General features: G+C 38.9%; 1 protein-coding gene and 1 long non-coding RNA gene across 2 annotated transcripts in view; one reads left to right on the forward strand and one right to left on the reverse strand.

The window, feature by feature from the left end:
* Positions 1-3,825: 3,825 nt before the first annotated feature.
* On the forward strand, positions 3,826-5,949 carry LOC138059425 (fork head domain-containing protein L1-like). Its single transcript, XM_068905021.1, has one exon. It carries the CDS (start codon positions 3,946-3,948, stop codon positions 5,089-5,091), a length of 1,146 nt encoding a protein of 381 aa, XP_068761122.1. The 5' UTR covers positions 3,826-3,945; the 3' UTR covers positions 5,092-5,949.
* Positions 5,950-18,482: 12,533 nt separating this feature from the next.
* LOC138013551 (uncharacterized) overlaps positions 18,483-19,772 on the reverse strand; it is a 23,214-nt gene continuing 21,924 nt past the window's right edge. The window contains exon 3 of the long non-coding RNA XR_011125258.1: positions 18,483-18,566. This is a non-coding gene — a long non-coding RNA (uncharacterized lncRNA). The remainder of the gene's footprint in view (positions 18,567-19,772) is intronic.

Raw genomic sequence — 19,772 nt, forward strand, 5'->3', positions numbered from 1 at the left:
TTCAAAGACCACCTTATCAAAACAAGCGGAAGACAGTTTCGTAAATGACCTTTCGGACCCGAAAAGTTATCGGGACTTTCGAGAAACGGGCGCCTGTTGGGATTTTCGTCCAAATGCTAAGTGGCGAATGAAGTTGTTGTATAGCAGTAACCGACGCCCTCTTCTCCTCTCGTAAGCTGCATAGACTTTCTAAAACCGGAATCAAGAAAACAAAAGTAAATTGTTTGAGTCAACAAGGAAATTAGGATGCCATGAGAGACCCCCAACGATTATGCACGTTTTTGCAAACCAGTGTTTGTTTTGTTGCATTCCTTTTGCCTTTAAATGTTGTCGTTTTTTTTCAACTCAGGGTTCAAGCAAAAGCAACAGGCTGAGAGAATAATGAGGAGACAGTTTGCGAGTAAACTGCTCCCCTCTTAAACTTCAATTGCTTCGTAATATCTGGTTTTCTTCGTTCAAGTTCCCCGAGTGAACCACTGTCACCATACAGTACTTTTTTCAGTGAATCGTCATTGGAATCCAAAATCACACGTTGAAACTAGCAAAAATATTAAGTCGATTAACAGATCACTGACAGCTAGTTTGTTTAGGAGCTAAAAATGCACTTTTCAAATTATTAAAAAGTGAAACTAAATATTATGGAAGTGTTTTTCGGTTTTGTAGGTATGGAAATAATTCAAAGAATCTAAGCGAAGTCTCTGAATTTAGTTTACAATAAAAACTACCAGAACGAAAAAAAATGGCGAAAAAATGCAGACTAAGCTATGAGGGTAGGAAAAATTTTCCATAACTGTTCATTCCTTGCGTTCAGTAATAAAAAAGACACGAAACCATCATTTTGAAAGCCAAAAGGGTTTGTACTAGCCTGCGTAGCAGGCGGTTTGGCGAATTTTAGACATTTCTTTCCAACAGGGTTGACTTTCAAGTGATCGTTTTGAAAATGGCCGTGTGAAAACCTGGACCGAAGTCAAACGAGAACGCGAGGGGGGAGGGGCCGAGGAGAAGGAGTTGATTGCAGGCGATTCCTCGCTCGTTCTCCTCGCCCCCTTCCCCCGTCGCTTTCTTTTTGTGTGGCCATTTAAAATTTCGAGTGTCAACCCCGGTGGAAAGAAGCTTCTAAAATTCACCAAACCGCCTACTACGCAGGCTGGGTTTGTGCAGGCAAAATATTCCAGGCTATTTAAGTCATTCTGAGGAGTGGCACTGCCCGAAACTCATTTCTATTGTCCCCTAGCGACATTAAACCCCTGAAAACAAACCAAGGCCAGGGACGAGCTGAAATGGAAAGATGAACTTAAGTACGATTTTTTTTGACAACTTGATGCTGTTGATGAGCTCGGAGCGGGACGCAAGACTTGGCCGTCAATGGCACGGTGGTCCCGGAGGTATGTGATGGAGTCCCGATTGTCACGCGACTTGGATTTTCTAACCATGCGATAAAAAATATCAAGCCATTTGTGTTAATGAACAGTACCAGGCAGTACCCAGTCTCTCAGTCGATGCAACTTGAGGAGTAAACGATTCAATACGATTCAAAAATGGGAAAAACCTCCCAAATCGTCTGGCTTTCAGGTGACTTGATAGCTCCGTTAGTGAAGAAGTTTAGAGCACAATGTTCAAGTGGTATTCAAGGTTGTTTTTGTTCCTCAATAATTCTCACTTTTTCGCAATTCAAGTTGATGAACGCGATGACCATTCTCAATTCAATTTACAACGTATCCGCAGATGAACTACCTTAACTTTCATTCATATATTAACCCCCCTGGGGGAAATAACAAGAGCTAGGGTCGATAATTCAGGTGATGGAACAGTTTGCAGCATGTCAAGTTTAATCATGATCTTGTTTCATTTTCCCTCTTTGCAAATACTTATGTCAAAACAATACCTCAAGGATCGGTTTTGAATTTTCTCTTAAGACTGTGCTTTTGCCTGAGGGATAAACCGGTTTCTACCTTAAAAAGCGAAGAAGTCACAGTGGTTGCAGATCACTCACACCCCAGCAAGACGCGGCCTTGAATCGCAGACTTTCATGCTATATTTAATCCGTCACTTGGAATATTAATCTAATTTTAACATTTATTTTTTAATTTTTCCCCATTTGTTTCTTTTTTCTTCCTGAATCTTGCTCGTACTGGTTCAGTCAATATGTCACTATGTGGAATCAAAACCTTGTAAAATCATTCATTCTCTTTCTTTCTCTTTTTAGCAAAGTCTATAAAGTAAAGTTTTATTACTAACAGAAATGAAGAAATGTCATAATTTATAGGGCATGGCATACTAAATTAAATGCGACATCTTTATGATAAGTTCAACCCAATTTTCAAGCATTTAAGACGCTTGTTTGTCTATACTTTGGGGAGTGAAATTCGTCGTTTATGTCCCTGAGGGGGTAGTGAAGAAGAGAGAACAGGAGTAAATTGTTTTATGAACTTTTGAAGACTGGTGTCTGCAAAAAGCAGCTGAAATGAATAAAACCGTGATTATTCAGCCCCAAACATGCCTTTGTTTAACTGACCGTACGTAAATTAAGCTCAAAAACAAAGAAATTATCCTGTAATAGCGTGTTAATTTAGATGCCTCCCGATGACAATTTCTTTGATTTTGTTTTTTGAAAAGAGAAGAAAGAAAAGCTGACATTTTCTTCTCACTCATCCCTTAGTGTTCTTATTTTCAACTCAAGAGCTCATTTGAACCAAAATCCCCCGAAAATTGTGGCGGAGATTTTTATCGCTGTTTGAAATTTGTCTGTTTGGTTGAATTATTTTGTTTAGATCACCGCGGAATGTTGACTTTTGTCGTAAATCATCTCGACTAATATTGCACTCTCTTCTTTATCAAGGTTCATCTATTGCTCATCATCTCTCGAACCCCATACCGAGTCAACAAGCTATAATATTCCCCGAGGCACCTTGCTTAAACCGTTCACTCTTTTTACAATACGTTTCGGTCGTGATTCCCGCGGAGAAAATGCATTAGTTCTTTCGCTCAGCAACGGAACGGGACATTCAATGAGTTGCTAAAGACAGAAATGAAGCATTTGTGATCGTTCACGTTTTGAAGGGCTTTATACCTTTTTGCCTTTGTTCACTCTGAGACACTCCTATTTTGAAAATTTGGACAAAACGAAAAGTCATTTTGTACCCACGGTAACTTTTCGTTTGCATTGTTATTATATTTAACGATCAAACCAAATGTTGTTTTGAGAAAACAAAACTCAAAACGAAACCATTTTCTTGTCAATCCATTCTGTGGGTATTAAAAATAAACGAAAGAAAAATCTTGGCGTCCCATCGTCTGGTGAAATGGCAGAAAAAACAATACGCGTTGTCCTTTGAACCTCTGACACTTAATTTCCTTTTTTTTGGATTTCCATGCTTACACTGAACAAAACTAACTGATCCATGTTTTCGTATATGATGTCCAAGGACAACAAGTCTGGTATGTTATTTTCTGCGGAAGTAAATACGAAACCAAACTCTGGAACCATAAACGAAGTTTCATTTTTAATATTTCCCAAAGCTTCCTGTAAGCTGAATTAAGCCATCTTGTGCGTGTGAAATGAAAGCTCAGGTCTCGATTTTCAAAGTAAATATTTATAATAGTGTTACACCCGTCTCGTGACTTCGTGAAGACTTGTCAAGGGGATCAATAAAATTCGTAAGGAGCGATTTTTGTGCCAAGGGATTCATTTCCGCTCTTATCTGGGAATGTGTGGTCTTTGTGTCCTTATGGATTGTTTGTAAATAAATAATTTGACACAAAAGCTGTACTTATCTTATAAACAAACAATGCCGGTGGTCCATAAATAAAAATGCCGCTCTGCGCGGATTTCCTTCAGTGTGTCACAAGCCTCTTTACGGCAACTTCTTGGACGGCTTCAGAAACAACGAACGCGCGCTTCACTTGTCATTGCAGAAAACGTGCGCCATCGAGTGGAAACACAATATGTTCCCATCGCATCGTAGTTGTTACTTGTCTCCATATCTTTACCAGCCGTCTTTTCATCCGCCTCTGTCAAGTTACCCTTCAGCATTTTACCCGCAATGGAGCGGCAATGGCCTTCCTTTAAACTGCCATGGTGCAGGCATATTTTTTCGCGAACAAGAGCCACTCCCAAAGCCACCGTACTCTTATGTAGCTCTCATCTCGATGGCCATCAAACAGGCACCAAACGAGAAAATAACATTGAGTGGGATTTATCAGTTCATCACGGAAAATTTCCCGTACTACCGCTTGAACAAACGCGGTTGGCAAAACAGCATTCGACATAACTTGTCACTGAATAAATGCTTCGTTAAGATTCCGCGCGAACGTTCGGATCCCGGAAAAGGATGTTATTGGAGTCTCGATCCGTCATACGAAGAAATGTTTGAGGAAGGAAATTTTAGGAGAAGGCGACGAAGACAGAGAAATTATCGAGGAAAAGGTGAGGACGGGGAAGACGAAGACGAAGTCGAAGCCAACTCCGTTGACACTGACGCAGATTCGAAGTCAAACGGATGCTCACAATTCAGCAAAATCTCCCTTGATCAAGATGAAGGATTGACCCAAAGAGCCGCTGAAGATTTAGCCGTGTCACAACCAGAGAATAAGACAAGCGACATTGAAAACAAGGGTCGGACTACGGCGGAGCTGTCTTGGGGAGATGTAAAAGATGAGGAAACTGTAAAACCATTCCTTCAAGAAGAATTTGCGGATGACGTCCATCCGTTTAGTATTGACAACATTTTGGGCAAAAAGAGCAAGGAAGAAAGAGACGAAGAAGCCGGAAAAGACGCTTTTTCAGCTAACCAAAAGACAAGTGTATTAGTACCCAAAAACATTATGCAGAAAACCGCTCTGTTAGAGGCGAAAAAGATTACAGGATCTCCTCGTGGCCTGAGTTTTCCTGCCACAAGATTTCGTAGCCTCTCAAGCGAACCTTTCAGCGGTTCAATTCATGGATTATGCAATGCCTGCTCGGCCATGAACCAAAGCGCAAGAAACCCATCACTGGCGACTTACGGTTCCTACTGGACTGTGCCCAATTCACATGGGTTATACTCGAATTGTAACTGCCTCAATTGTCGGCCTTTAAGCTACAAGGTTTAAAAAACAAAAACACTAAAAGATGGCATTCGATCAAGAGCACCACTTAGTGTGGTCAATCTTACTCGTGGCATTCATCAGTCTTTTGCGGTTATTTGCGAGAGACAAAACTTGGCCACTGAACAAATTGTCTAGCACGATAATCGATCTTTAGTTACTGCGCTGAATGCCTTAATGGCAGTAGAGCGCAAAATGTTTCTGTTTGTGTTATTCTTTTGCTAATTGCACAAGGACGTTATTAAAGATAAGAAAGACATTAAGATGCGCTTTTGAAGAGTAGCGTTAAGTATTGTGTGTATATATAGCACAGAATGTTTCTTAGCTAGGTGAAAATATCCCTCAAAGGTCGAGAGTTTGGGTGATTATGTATCAAATTGGTTTGCGATAAAAAAAAACATATCTACATATACACAAATTTGGAGTGTACATGTTGTTAACAAAGCCTGGAATCATGAAGAAGAAACTCTTGTAAACCGCTGGTGAAATCTAGATAGTATTTTCTACTTCGCTCTTAAAACCGGTACTTGGAGGTTTTTGGTAACAAATTTCGCTGCTTAAAAGCAACATTGAAAAATTTAAAAAAATCTTTTGCAGAACATTCCATTTCTCTGTCTCTTTAGTTAGCTCCAGCACAAACTGATCGAATTTGAGTTGTGCAGAGGTTGAGACAAAGCAAATCAAACGAAAATTTTCACCCAAAAGAATTTAAAAATTTTTCCCGAAACTATTTGAGGTGTGCCCCGACCTCTCAGTAAGGCGTTATGCTCCAGGGTTACTCTTACAATAATATGCCAAAATCCTATCAACTGCGTTTGTCTGTATTGTGCGAATTAGCTCACTGAATAAACATTATCTTTGCTATTTACGACCGTTTCATTTCGCGGTGCTGCAAATATTGATAAGGGAAGGGATAAACAGATTGTTGTCCTTTTGGAAAAAAATGCTAAAGAAAAATTATTTCAATAAATACACCGATATCATACGATTCTGTTTTGAGGAGGCAAAGCGAAAAAAATTAAGCCAAACAATTTTAGGGGAAACTTCACAGTCAATACAGCATGAAGAATATGCAGAGATTGTCCGGCTGTATTTCCTTCGGCCATTTCCGGAGTTTGAAATTATTATTTCGGAAACAACTTTAGTCAACGAAATTGGGAGTTTGTCATTTCCCTGGCTGGGGCTCATTCTCTTGAGCGACTAAATTAATTAAAGATTTTCAAAAAAAATCCTCGCTACGCTTTTAGTGAATTCATTGAGTCGCATGTATCTAATTGAATAGTGATTGACTCGTCAAATTGTTTCCAAAACATTTGGTTTCAACAATTGCCTGCCCAAAAAGCCAGCATTTAGCAAAAAGCGGTTTAGTACGCTCAGTGTTTGTGGTAGCTGTTATTTTAGCTGGCGCTTGTTCTTTTTACCCGACACGAGCTTACTCGGCTATCAAATTTTGTGACTCCCGCAGAATATCCATGAGCTGAGACTCTGCAGGGTTAAATCCTGAATGAAAAGGTTTAAATTGGATTGCTGGTTTTTTCTTTTAAAGCTTTTGTTCGCTAAGTCACCTGTTTGGAAAGTATGTGCCAAAAATGTAAAACAAGCATCAACTGAGTCGGCACGGGGAAAAGAAAATATTGAATCAAAGATTTTGGAATGTATTCCTCGACCTCTAATTCTTTCAAACAATTGACTAGCTAATGGCAAAATCGAAACGTCACATTCAGATCCGCTTACACATAGAAAATCCTTGTAAAAACATGAAATACACTGGAAATTATCTGGGGGTTTGTGAAAACATAGAAAGTTCCACACGAACAACTGATGCGCCCTACGAAGATCCTCAATTAGTCCCCATGATATGGTACGTCTGTCAAAAACTACAGGCCACTTCTTCAGTCGCAAAGTACGATTTTTTCCCTCGATTTTATGTCAGGGGGAATTAAATCAATAAGAAGTGTTTTGTGTTCACCTTAAGGTCAATCGAATTTTACCGTTATTGTATATTGTTTTGTTTCAATGTGTCTTTTGCAACTAAGTCGTATAATCTTGCAAATTTTGTCTGAAGTCGCGTGACGCATGAAATTTCAATTTTTTACAGTTGGTCCAGGAAAATTATTTTCAGTTCAGCATTTTCCCTTCAGCGAAGTCCATAGAGATATTTTTTTGTAAAAATTTTTACATTTTAATAAACAAAAGGTACACACAAAGTGCTTGCCAAGGGATTCTCTCGCCAAGCCGCAAAACTACAGATGCTGAGTTAGTTTAAATTAATCTTGTTGAATTGACTGGACTTAGAGGTTATTGTCTCAGGCACCATGTTATCATGCCTCAACTATTTCAAATTTTTCTGTTAGTTTAGATAAATTACGGCAAAGTCATTTACCGTTTAACCATTTTCGCATGAACTGCATCAATCTTCTGCATTTCCACTAAAGCTAATTAGCCAGTTCATTGAAATCTTCGCCATTTTCTCGAAGGTATGATTTTAGTTGTCTAATTAAGTTTATGAACAACTGTCTTTCCGAAGTCTGCATGGAAGGAATGTCATGGAAGTTCCACTAAGAGTTTTAAACACTCTCAACTATTTACTCGTCGGCATTTTACGTCGCCTTATCGCCCGAGACATTTATTTTCCCTCCAGTCATAGACCGTCTTGAGTTTGTTTCAGTTAATATCAGTTGGGAGTGAGTGAGATCTAAGTTTAAAATATTTGGAATTCTGCCATATATAAAGCGTCTCTTTTGTGCATTTCATGTTGATCACTAATAACTTTTCGATGTCATTGAAACTTTGAGAGTTTTTCGAGAAAATCATCCAGTGGACAATGGCAGAGTAAAACACATTTAGTCCAGTTCAGTCTTGGCTTCAGAAAGGTTTATTTATTGGCATTTCTTACAAATTTCTCAGTCTTATTTAAAATTCAGTCGTTATCATGTAAAATTGGAGCAGACAATTTATTTGCCTATTTGAGCTAGTCATTTTCTCCAAGAGTAGATCTTAAAGAGTATTTATCTTTGGCATACTGCATTCTCGGATGGAGTTCTGAAAGCAGTTCGAAGTCTCATCAGTTTTATCATTGACATGTTATGAAGCGAGATTCAAGGAAACGTAAAACAAGCAACTCACACAGAACTGAAAAATGAGTCAGTTAACTCAGGCATTTACAGAATATTGGAACAATTCCTCTCCAATGCTGTCAAGTAGCCTTCTGTGTGAAAAAAAGAGTTTGGTTGTTGAAGTACGCTCGGTCCTCAATTCACTCGCAAGGTCCAAACTTATTTCAAATAAAAATGTGACAGCATTTCATGCACGTAGACAAATTCAAAACAAGATTAAAGGCTCTGCTTTTCATAAGAGCCTTTAAGATGTGTGCCTAATTATTTTACCCGAGAAGTGCTCACACAAAAGCTATTAGGATTAATCCGTCTCTCTAGGCCAATGAACTCGATTCAACGCCAAGTTTCGTCTGTTTACTTTACAAAACGTCTTCAAAATTACGTGTTGCAATGTAACATTTTGCACATAACTGAACATCAAAATCGTTTGGAAAAGAACCCTTGTCAGCCGGCCATTTTCCAGTCTTCAATGTAAAGTTGCTTATTTTCGACACCAAACACAACAACTTACAGCTTGAAGATACTGCTCAGGAAACCATTTGACTGGATGAACGTTTGACAAATGTCGCAGTAAAGTTAGCCTCGTTGCAAAGTGTCTAAATGGACCAGTGAAATTAAGTTTCCCAGAAAGTTGCACAGAAATACAAACACGACCCATTTGCGGAGTCAAAACTTTGAGGAAGCTAATTAGAGAATCGACGCTTTCATGCCGATTCACTTTTAAATCATTTCAAAAACGTGTTTATCAGAGCTTGACAAGCAGCGCAAACCAAATGAAAAAGCAACAAACATGACATTGTTCGACAAACTTGTGATCTTATCAAAGTAAAGCAGTGATGTTCTGGTATTATTTTTGTAAACAAAACGTTCAAATAAAGTCCTCTAGGTTCATGGGCGTATATACCCTGTTTATTTCATTTGCAATAGGCTATTTTTAGTTAGTTCTCTCAGAGGATCTTGAGATTTTGAAGTTATTTTGTGTCATTTCGCTTTCCTGTGTTCATTTTGTGGTTGGTCACTTTCTTCCGACCACCCAAGCTTCAGGAAAGAGGAATAGAATGATGCGTGAAATTGTTTACTAACCAAACTTGTCCAGTGTTCCATCAGTTGTAGAACTCGCTAGCACAGGGAAAGCGGCTCAGCTTTTGTCAGAGCTTCAGCAACGAACAACGATCAGACGAGGGAAACTCCACTGGTTCTAATAAATCAGGTGTTGGATAGCGTACATTTATCATGAAAACATTTCACTTTGATACACACTCTTTAATGCCCTGTTCTGCTAAGAAACAACATAGAATGATGAAAATCTGTTCGGTTTGTGGAGAACTTCAACTACGATCAGTAACGACGTGTCGTAATGCTTTCTGTACAATCTACAGACCTCAACCCCATTTCCAATCATTCTTATGAAACTCAGTGGCTCAGTTTGAATGTATGAAAACGAGATTGACTGAATGCGAAGAGATACAATTGAAACTCGAAAGTGAAAACTAAATACGCGAGTGAAAACGTTGAAATGACGTCCGTAAAATGCTTTGAGCTCAACAATGTAAAAAAACGACAACTTAAATGCGAGTTAAAAAGGCAAACACTGATCACCTAATGAATCTTTTACTCCAGGTGACCTGTTTACATTGTAACTTGGTCGACTGATTCGTGCAAAGGAAATGGAAAGCTGAACTGAACTACGAGATGCCATCAGTAGAATCGAAAGCAGAATTCCGATCTTTTCGTTAATTTAAATCTGCATGACTTATTTTGAAACGCCACAGACTTTACATCTTGCTAGGACAGAGATAGTTTGAGCCGAGGTTTTGGATCAGGGATAGGTTTTGTTCGTAGGTCCTATGGCAGAACGTTTCGTTCGATCCACTAACTTACCAAGACTGGAAGACATACCGCTTCAGATCTTGTGGCACAGGTTACATTTTCCGCCCGGTTACCTCTCGACCTAACCGAAAATAACTTTATTTCGAGATGTATGTGTTTTCAAAACAGAGGGAAGGAAACAGGATGAGGTTATGCGGGATTTAAATTCATTTGCAACTTACGAGAGTGGGACATCCGAATGAAGTATGCTGAGAGAGCAAAGACCAGTAGATGCAGGACGTTTTGGCAACCGTCAAGTGCTACACTGATAAAATAACTAGGAAAATTTTCTTTTTCTTGTTAACAAGTTAATTGCGTCCTTGATGAACACCTTTGTCCATCTATCAGCTTCTATAAGATTCCTATTATAAACTCGCTGGTTCAGAAAATGCAACATGTTCTCGTTCATCATAAATAGTCACTGAAAAATGCAAGGTCGCCGTAATTTCGTCGTTTAGATAAATGGCAAACTTTAGACTCACTATTGAGTCTTGCCAACAATCAATGAAACCCGATAAATCCTCAAAAGACAAAAACATAGTAAGGTTGATAAACATTTAATTTCAGAAGTGGAAGCCTACCGTATGCTGTTAGCCGTGAGCAACAGTTTGATCTCTAAAAATGCTAATCCACTACGTCTCTTCAACTCCGAGACGAGTTTCCAGCATCTTGTGATAAAAGCACCTAAATTTGACCGATTAACCGTTTAACGTCAAAATCTCCTCGCCAATGTGAAATTCAGAATGATTTACTCTATAAATTGAGCAGGCAGCCATTATGGGATTAAGTAGTCCCTTGTAATGATTCCTTACTTTAACACGCAAAGTTTGTTTTCGAGCAACTCCTGCAAGATTAAGCGTGGAGTAAAGAATGGAGGTTGCTTGAAAAAAAAAACAACAACAACTGAAAAATCCGCACAGCTAAATGTGCAATGTCGTTTTTCAAAAATGATCATTCCCCTTTACGAGTGGTGCTAAGATAAAATGCACGGAAAAAAAGAGAAAAGAGAGATCCAGTTTGTGTCAACTTTATGACATGACACTTCTCGGTTTATAGAAAAAAACACTCGATGTCTTCCAAATCCGCTTGATTACCAAGCAGGCTCGATTATGTCGCAAGCCGTTTGATGTCAGTGGAGAAAAAAAAGGCACGCAGTGTCTTTTTTCCCTCTCAGCGCGGTTCATTCTATTCCCTCCGAACTGCCTCCCTATGAAATACACTCCCTGTTTGACGGATAACCGTTTTCATCGATAAAAGAATAAAGCGTATGGACAATTGGCAGTCTATAGGACTGCAGTTACAGAACAAAAAACGCTGTAGGGAGGATGGATTGTATTATTCTCATACATTAAAAACCCTCTTTGAGTCTTCCCAGTATGCTTGGGTGGACTCCGTTATTCCTTTCGCAATGATTGTAATTGATCGCTTAAGCGTCATTTTCACCAGTAAGTCACAGCATGCTTTTTGCGATACCACTTCAGCGCCATTCTTCAAAAAGAGCTTAACGGCACTGTGCGATCGTTACAAACACAAATTGAATCGTGAACCCTTCCTAAATGTGGCTGCAAATTGTTAAATTGAACGTCTTTACCACCCGAGGTTAATAATCATTCTGGAATTTACTCCCCAGGCCCTCTCTGTTCGCACGTCTCAACCAGACAGACTATCCGTCTAAAAACCTGGTTTCCTTCCTCTTCTTTCATTTTTTCTGCTGGATTCAGTGGATTATCCTCATCGCTATGCTTAAACTCAAGAAGTGACCTGTTAAGCCCAATTTGTTAGATGTCTTTGAGTTTGCAGACAAAGGAATGTATAACATTTTCTTCGTGTAAAATCGCGTCGTCGGGCTTGTTGGCCATTTTCTTTCCATTTCATGCGAATTCACCTTATGTGCGTCTCATGCAAGGGAGACGGACAGTATGCAAATAATTAGAAATCACAGACATTTTCAACGCAAAGATCTCGGGTTTTTGTAAACACCGTCAACAAAATTTTTATAACCAAATATGTTTGAAATTTAAGTAAAGAAATCTTGAATCGTTTCCAAGATAAGTTAGTAAGCTTAAACTAAAGCTAGATTCCGAGTGTTGATGTAGAAATGTATATACTAGGGCTTCTCAAACAGGGTCTCAGCCGTCACCCAAACATAGCTAACTGGTGAAAAATCCCATAACATTACCATCAATGATCAAGTAATAAGATTACAAGAACTTTTGAAAGCTATTGAAAGATCAGAATCATTTTAAATTAAAATGGAGAATGGCGATGTAGTGATCGAAAGCAATTGTTTAAACACAAGTCTTCTAATCCCCTTAAAATCATTCATTCATCACTCGCCATGAAATAGGCAGCTTAACAGATCAATGCTCTATGTGTACCAAGGACTGTGACTGTGAAAGGGGGTTTGATTTGTTTTTTTTACTGTCCCTAACTGATCTTTAGGACCAGTATTTGATAATTCCGCTAACACAGCAAGACTTAATCCGGAATTTGTGGCACACTTGTGGCTGATGTTTAACCGCAGATCGCGACCTCAATTTCCTGTTTTCACTTTTTTATTGCAACAAAGCTGTGTCTCCTCATAATGTAACCACTGAAAATCGTTGGCGTGATCACAGACTGTGTCATGGCCGATGCAACACTTAAAGGCGAGCTGTTTTCCGCAAACCCGCATCGACTTTTTTGTTTTTGTTCAAGCGTTTCACTTTATCCTTTGTTTTATGAGTCAACGAAGGTTTGGATATGGACCTCGGTTCTTTCCAATTTTGAGAAAACTATTTTAATGAAGAAAACTAACCATAGGATTCAACCTCTCAAACTTCGAGATTTTTTCTCTCGCAGGTATGTTGAGCTCGCACTGTTTTGAAATAAAGTGGAATTACACAGTGCCTAATTAATCCTTTCAATAAGATGACTCAAGCTTCAAAAATCACTCAACTGCAACATCATCCTGTAAGATCCATGTCGTGTCGGGACAAGTATTCTCTGATACTCTGTTCGTCGTCTTCAATTGTTGACTTCTAATACCATGATTATGAGTAATAATAATAATACTGAATAACCTGAATAATTATAGTCATGATGATGATGACGATGATCACAATGATGTCATCATCATCCTTAAGCAAGGACAACGACGACGGCTACAAGAACGCAACATAACAACAGGTTTAAGTAGCAAAAACAATAGTTCTGCACGCCCTGCACGTGCGTTTTACATTCGGATACATTTCTTTGCCGTTCTCGTCTTGACAACGACGTGGAGCACGAGAGCACCTGACGATGAACTTTCAATTTTCTTTCTAAATATCCACACCGTTCTCATCAATTTTATTCTTGATGATGTGTATTCACACTTTCCAAGCCGAGCGACATGGAGTAATCGCAAAATTAACGGGAAATAATATTTTTAGACAACGTTCTCGTGACCACAAGCATCGATTAAGGCCATTCGTCTCATCGCAGACCATGTTTCACTGTTAATTCATGACGTTTCTGTTAGACTTAAGCGTGACATTGAGTACAGGGACTAGACCGAGGTGAAACAACTTAAATTTGAATTCGTATGAATGATGTCGTGTTTGTCTTTGGAACCATCTCCAGAAACCCGAGCCTGGTTTGAGCTGGATCAGGCTTTAGGCCATTGAAAGCGAAGTTTAGCCATGATCAGTGCTGTGTTTACAATCTAAACATCTGATTATCTGTAAAAAAAAACTGCAAATTCTCAATTCCAGACAAGTTTGAGAGCTTTAAACTTGCGACATTGTGTCTGTTTCTTTTTCTGATTTCTGGCACCAGTGATGTTAGATTACATAGTGGCCAAAACGAAACCGCAAAAGAGCCGAGCATGTCTTACATAGTTTGTAGCATAATTTCCAAAACAATGAAACTAGCTCTACCGACGTTAAGAAGGAAAAAATGGATCAAACACACACAAGCGTGCACACGTCCGTAAGTTTTCCCATCTTAAACATGCAATTGATAAAAAAAAAAAAAGAAAAGAAACGCCCTGAGATATGAGAGGCTGAGGAGGTTCGTCGAAGGGCGCTCCGCATCAACTCGATTCTGAATCTTTGAAAGTTAACGAAGATTATAAATTATGGACAAATTAATGTTCAGCAAACAACATTGAACTGCGGAGATCTCTTTCAGAATCGTTTGTCTTTCCTGTCAGATTCGTGACCATCGGAAGATTCTCTTTTTGAAAAAGGCGACGCATGTAAGGCATTGTGAACGGTATTTGTAATGATCTGTCAAAGAAAACGTCGACTTAATAATTATTACAAGGTAATCAAAGCGCAATGATTTCCATCAAATTTCACAATACTGATTGAATACATGGACCGTAACTCACACTTAACGGAGGGGTAGTCACATCAGTCACAGAAGGCCTTAAGATTTCAACGTGAGAATAAGTGGCTTTAGTTTCGGGAATGTTACATTTTTATAAAGCGCAAGCGATCGTTAAAATGGAAAAAATAAAAGAAACTTGCGTTACAAAAGATACTAGATTTCATAAATTATTACCTAGAGAAGAATTTCTTCCACTTAGCTTAATGAAAGAAAACTATGCAGTATTGTTTTTCAAAATCCTCGCCGCTGTAATCGCATTTAAATTTTCCGCAAAGAAGTATCCTTGCATGAATGCCGATAGAGAAACAAAAAAAGAAGCCCTGTTGATTATTTCCACGTTTTTCAACAGTTGCTCAATTTGCGAAGAACTGCAGTCTGTGAAGGGTTTAGAAGTGCCGGAATGTTGATAAATGGTAAAGTGAATTAAGTAATGTATAATATTTAGACCGGAAATAAGCTTGTTTGAGAGATCCATAAAAGATGAAGCAGCTTCAAAAAATAAAATTGGCACGTGAGCAGAACTTGGATCTCTTACAGGAAATTGGACCTCTTGAATGGTTGTGTTAGCAGGAAATTCACATTGGACTTGCAGATTGGCGGCAACGGGTCAGTCAGCCGCTTTGACATACACTAAGGTAATCCCATTAACGCTTTCACCGACAACAAACACATCAAACCAATCAAACCGCATAACTGTGTCACTGGCTGCGGGTGTCAAACGCAGGAAGGAAAGGTTGCTGGTTCCTGATTGGATTAGAAAATGGCTGCCAGAGAAAATATTGGTTGTGATGATTTAGTCAGAACCTAAAAACCCAAAAGTTGTCACTTGTTGGTACGATCATCTCCACGCAGCCAAAATTGTTTTTGAAACATAGGAAATGTGAATCTATCGACAAATTTATGAGTTCTCACTAGAAGAAGGAAGCGTGACATTTCGGCGCACCCAATTTCGATACGAAAGATTAATTAAGCTGTCTGTTTTTGTAATCCCAGTTAACGGAGCAGCAGAGCACTTTCCTACAACGTAGCCCGGCGACCTCTATGTGTCTGTCGTATGGACTTGGCCCTCGCTTGCTGCGGGAAATACGCAAGATTCTGATCCCATTACGAACGTCCTTGGAAGAGGGATCACCAAAAGTGTCTCTTCATACATAAATTACCACGGAAGACAAGATTCCTGCTTACAGCGAGGTTTTATTATTCCTGGCAACTTTGGAATGTCACGGTATTCTTTACAGTGCGATTTACTCAGGAAAAATAAATAAATTTTAAGAAGCAGCGCATTTTTGCAACACCAGCTCGTGGGATATTTGCCCCCACCAAGACATCAAAGCCAACCAACCCAAAAAATACTCTAACAAAGAAAGAATGGTTGTTTTTTCGTCTTTCAGTGTATGTTTAGAACCTGCTGGATTTTAAACGTGTAGTGCTTCGTAGGAATTCTCTTTCATTTTAATAGTATGTTTGTCATCCTTCAAAACAACAGTTGGACGAACAATTAAGTCGGAGGTAGGCACTGTAGACGTAAGATCTGGCCGTCTGGAAAACAAACGTCCTACTTCCGATCGGATCCCCGTTTCTCTCAGCTGGCGCCGAGTGCCAATTAAGGTCTTAATAACGAATATAGGAAAAATGAGAGTGAAAATAGGCGTTTAAAATGTTCAGAAACACCATAAATATATGACATGCTCCACCGCTCTAAATCTCATTAATTTTGGTTCTCTCCTGCGAACGAAATTTAACATAACTTGACATTTTACAATGACATCAAAATAGCGTGAGATACCCGGCCTCTCTAACTCAATCGCTTTCTCTGCCAACTGGAAAATATTTGTTACTCGCCTGTTTACAACGGAAACGTCTGATGAAAAGATCGGAAAACAACTTCCCATTGCTGTTTTTTTTGCCGATCGTTTTCTGATCCACAACAAATTTGGCATTGTTTAATTTTGATACTGCCGGAATACGTCATTGTGGTACTATCCAGCGCTATCCAAGCCATTGGTGAGAACATTACTTTGTAAAACTTTCTTCGGGAGGAATTCTCTTCTCCAAATAAAGGGCTCCGGGCAAAACCGTGACTTTTTGAGTGTTTTGCTTTTTTCAGTAAAGTTGAATTTCTGCGTGACGTGATTGAAAAATATAGAAACAACACAAGTGCTGTATGTTTTCTTTGGCTGGTTCGCTCTTAGTTTCCTATAAGCTATATAAGTAAAAAAAAAAAAAACAGAAAAAAGGCTGTGTGATACCATAGCCGATTGGTTCTTGATCAGCAGTACAATTTGGCATGGCCGGGAAACACTTTATTTGAAAGGGACGTATTTACTCTAAAATCAAAATGGGCCTTTCGATCTGTGCGATAGAATGCACAAGCTTTTCCTCCCGGGGGGGGGGGGGCGGGGGGGGGGGGGGGTATTCCCTTATATGGGCTCAATGGGGACGTGCGGCCAGCCAGGGTATGTTTTTCGGGATTTTTGTCTTGAACAGGGTATCGAATTTATTATTTTTTGTCTTAATCAGGGTATCGATTTATCAATTTTTGTCTTAAACAGGGTATCAAAAATCGGAATTCTGTCATAAAATGGGTAGGAAAATCAGCGATATTTGTCTTAAACAGGGTCAGGGTATGAGGGGTTGCGCCGCACCTCCCCAACCAGGGATACATCGAGTACCCCCCCCCCCCCCCCGGGCTTTTCCTCTCGACCAATAGAACTTAGTCGTCCTGATGCTCTTGCATTTTTAGTGATAATAATATTAAGATGTCAAAAACATGGAAAGCGCGTATAGGCCGGAATTGTTAGCCACAAGAGACATTGTTCCATGAGAAGACAGCCATAAGAAGCTAGTCAGAATTGACGAAAAGAGTCATATATATCTACGTTATTAACTGGTCGGAAGATCCGTATAGGGGAAAAAATGTTCCCGAGGTATTGAGTACCGCTCGAGGCCGTACTCAAGATCGAGGGCACACTTTTTCCCTGTACGGACCGACCTAGGCCAGTGATTAACGTTTTTATTTATTTCTAAATTATATTTTTAAAGGGTAGGAGAACCTACCAGGAAAATCTGGGAAGGTCATTATTTTATACATTGCCTCATAAAGTACCATAAAATGAACAGGGATTTTGTTACATTTTGTGAATTTTCGCTTTCAAAAGTCAACGAACTTGGCGAAATGTAGAAAAAGCCGTTTCAAAACGATTGAGACAAATTAAAAATTCGCTCATTAAATTCGCAGCTTTGCCGGTCAGTGTTAAATAAAATAATTATTCCTTGCTGTTGAAGAGATAGGAAAAATCTGCCCGCTCCAGCAACCAATCATATTAATGGATTCTCAGGATACCGTCCGTAAGAAATAAATAACTAAATTTATTAAAAACTAGATCATTGGATAATGCAATTCTAGAGTTTTGATTGGCTTAGTTATCATGGTATATGAGCCATTACACCATGCTCTACAAACATCAGTTTTTTTTGTTTTTACAAAATAAAGTAGAAACGATTTATCCATAAATTTGTTGGCGTTTTTAATAAAACAACTGTTCCACTCGCGCTTGTCGGATATGAGATGATTATAGCCAACTCAGCGCTACTCGCCTATGGTTGGCTATCTATCATCTCATATGCAACAAGCGAGAGTGTAGTAATTGTTAAATAGTGTCGGAAGCTCAAGACCTGGAAGCGTTTATCTCTGGTTCAGACTGGGGTTTTCTGAGTTTAAGATTTTCCTTACTTGGATGTAACGTAGCTGGAGCATTTTCCTGCGCGTGCACCTTCGATCTTATTTTTGTCCATATTTGGGCATAAAATCGCCAGCTTTGTTCCAAAGAAAAGAGTCACGAGTTACACGCTTCAAGGTCATGTCCTGAAAAGCTTCAAAAGCATGTTTCTCCGCGTCTGACTAGTTGCGCGAAAACATGCACAGTCCACTCTTACAGACGTTTTGTGTACACAACCCTTTTCGTGCTTGAAAACACAATCGTTTGAAAGCCTTCAAATGAATGTTCGTGCGCATCTGACTAGTTGCGCGAGAATATAGACAGTCCACCCTTACAAACGTTTGGAGTAAACATACATACATGCATGCACTTTATTTTCAGAGTAGCTCTATTGAGCTAATATCTTCCAGGGAAAACAAACAAACTGAAAATTAAAATAAAAGAATTAAATTAAACCAATACATCAAGTTTATTACCACTACATTGCTAAAAATATTAAAAGTTCATTTTCTTTATAGCACCTTTGAACTGTTTCAAGGAATATTTTGTTCTCATCTCGTCTGAGAGCAAGTTCCATATTTTTGCTTCTTGATATCGCATAGATTCTAGTCCACAATTTGTTGTCGGTGGTATAGGCAAAGACAGAACGTTCTCTCCTCTTAGTGAGTGAGTAACAATCAACACGAAGGCTTGATAAATAGTTCTTTTACATATTGTGGATAAGTCGATTTAAATAAGCTGTTGTAAATTACCATAAGCCTTTTATGAATTCTCCCAATGTATAAAGATAACGTGTTTGCTTTATGTAATAATTCATTATAGCTGGACATTCTATCGTTGAAAATGAATCTTAAAATTCGTCTGTTTAAGGATTCTAATGTATCAGAAGTTTTTACTGCCACAGAGGTGCCGAATGAGAGGGCAATATTGAAGGTGTGGTAAAATAAAAGCCCCAAACGTAGCATGGCATTTCTACTCTTGATATTTTTTAATCTCTTGAGAACACTGAATTGATTATTAACTTTCCCACATATCTGCGAGATGTATACCCACTGTTAGCAATTCTAATTTTATGTCTGAGTCTTCTGTTTAAGGTTTCAGGGTCCTTGTCGGATGAGTACCACTGATCAGCGTAGGCATTCAAGTTTGCGTGCTTTATGTTGTAGAAACCATCTTCCAACGTGAAGAGTAATGACCTAGACTGATCGAACAGTTAATTATTTTTGCAACAGGCTCCGATATTACACATGTAGATTTTTTCAGCAAACGTGGAGGTATCAAGTCGTATCCACTAGATTTACGCGCATTCACTTCCGAAAGAAAATTTCCACTTGCAATGAATTTGTAAATTCAAAATCAAAATTAGATGTTATGTTCCAAGAACGGTTAGTAAGTATGGATTGAATGCTTGCATGAGTATTAAAATCAGGTCCAAAATCCTCCTCATTTATCTCTGCTGCCGCATCGACAATGTTAGTAGACAAGCTGTCAAAAATAGTAGTCAGCTCAGTTTTATCTTTAACAAGACGCCTACAAGGGCGTATCCGTGGAATGCGCAAACAGTTAACACAAATTGTCCAGTTACAGTCAACTTTAAGTACAGGTAGACTTGACGGAAAATCGAGAAAGA

This window comes from Montipora capricornis, chromosome 8, assembly GCF_036669925.1.
Source record: "Montipora capricornis isolate CH-2021 chromosome 8, ASM3666992v2, whole genome shotgun sequence".
In the NCBI taxonomy this organism is placed as follows: domain Eukaryota; kingdom Metazoa; phylum Cnidaria; class Anthozoa; order Scleractinia; family Acroporidae; genus Montipora; species Montipora capricornis.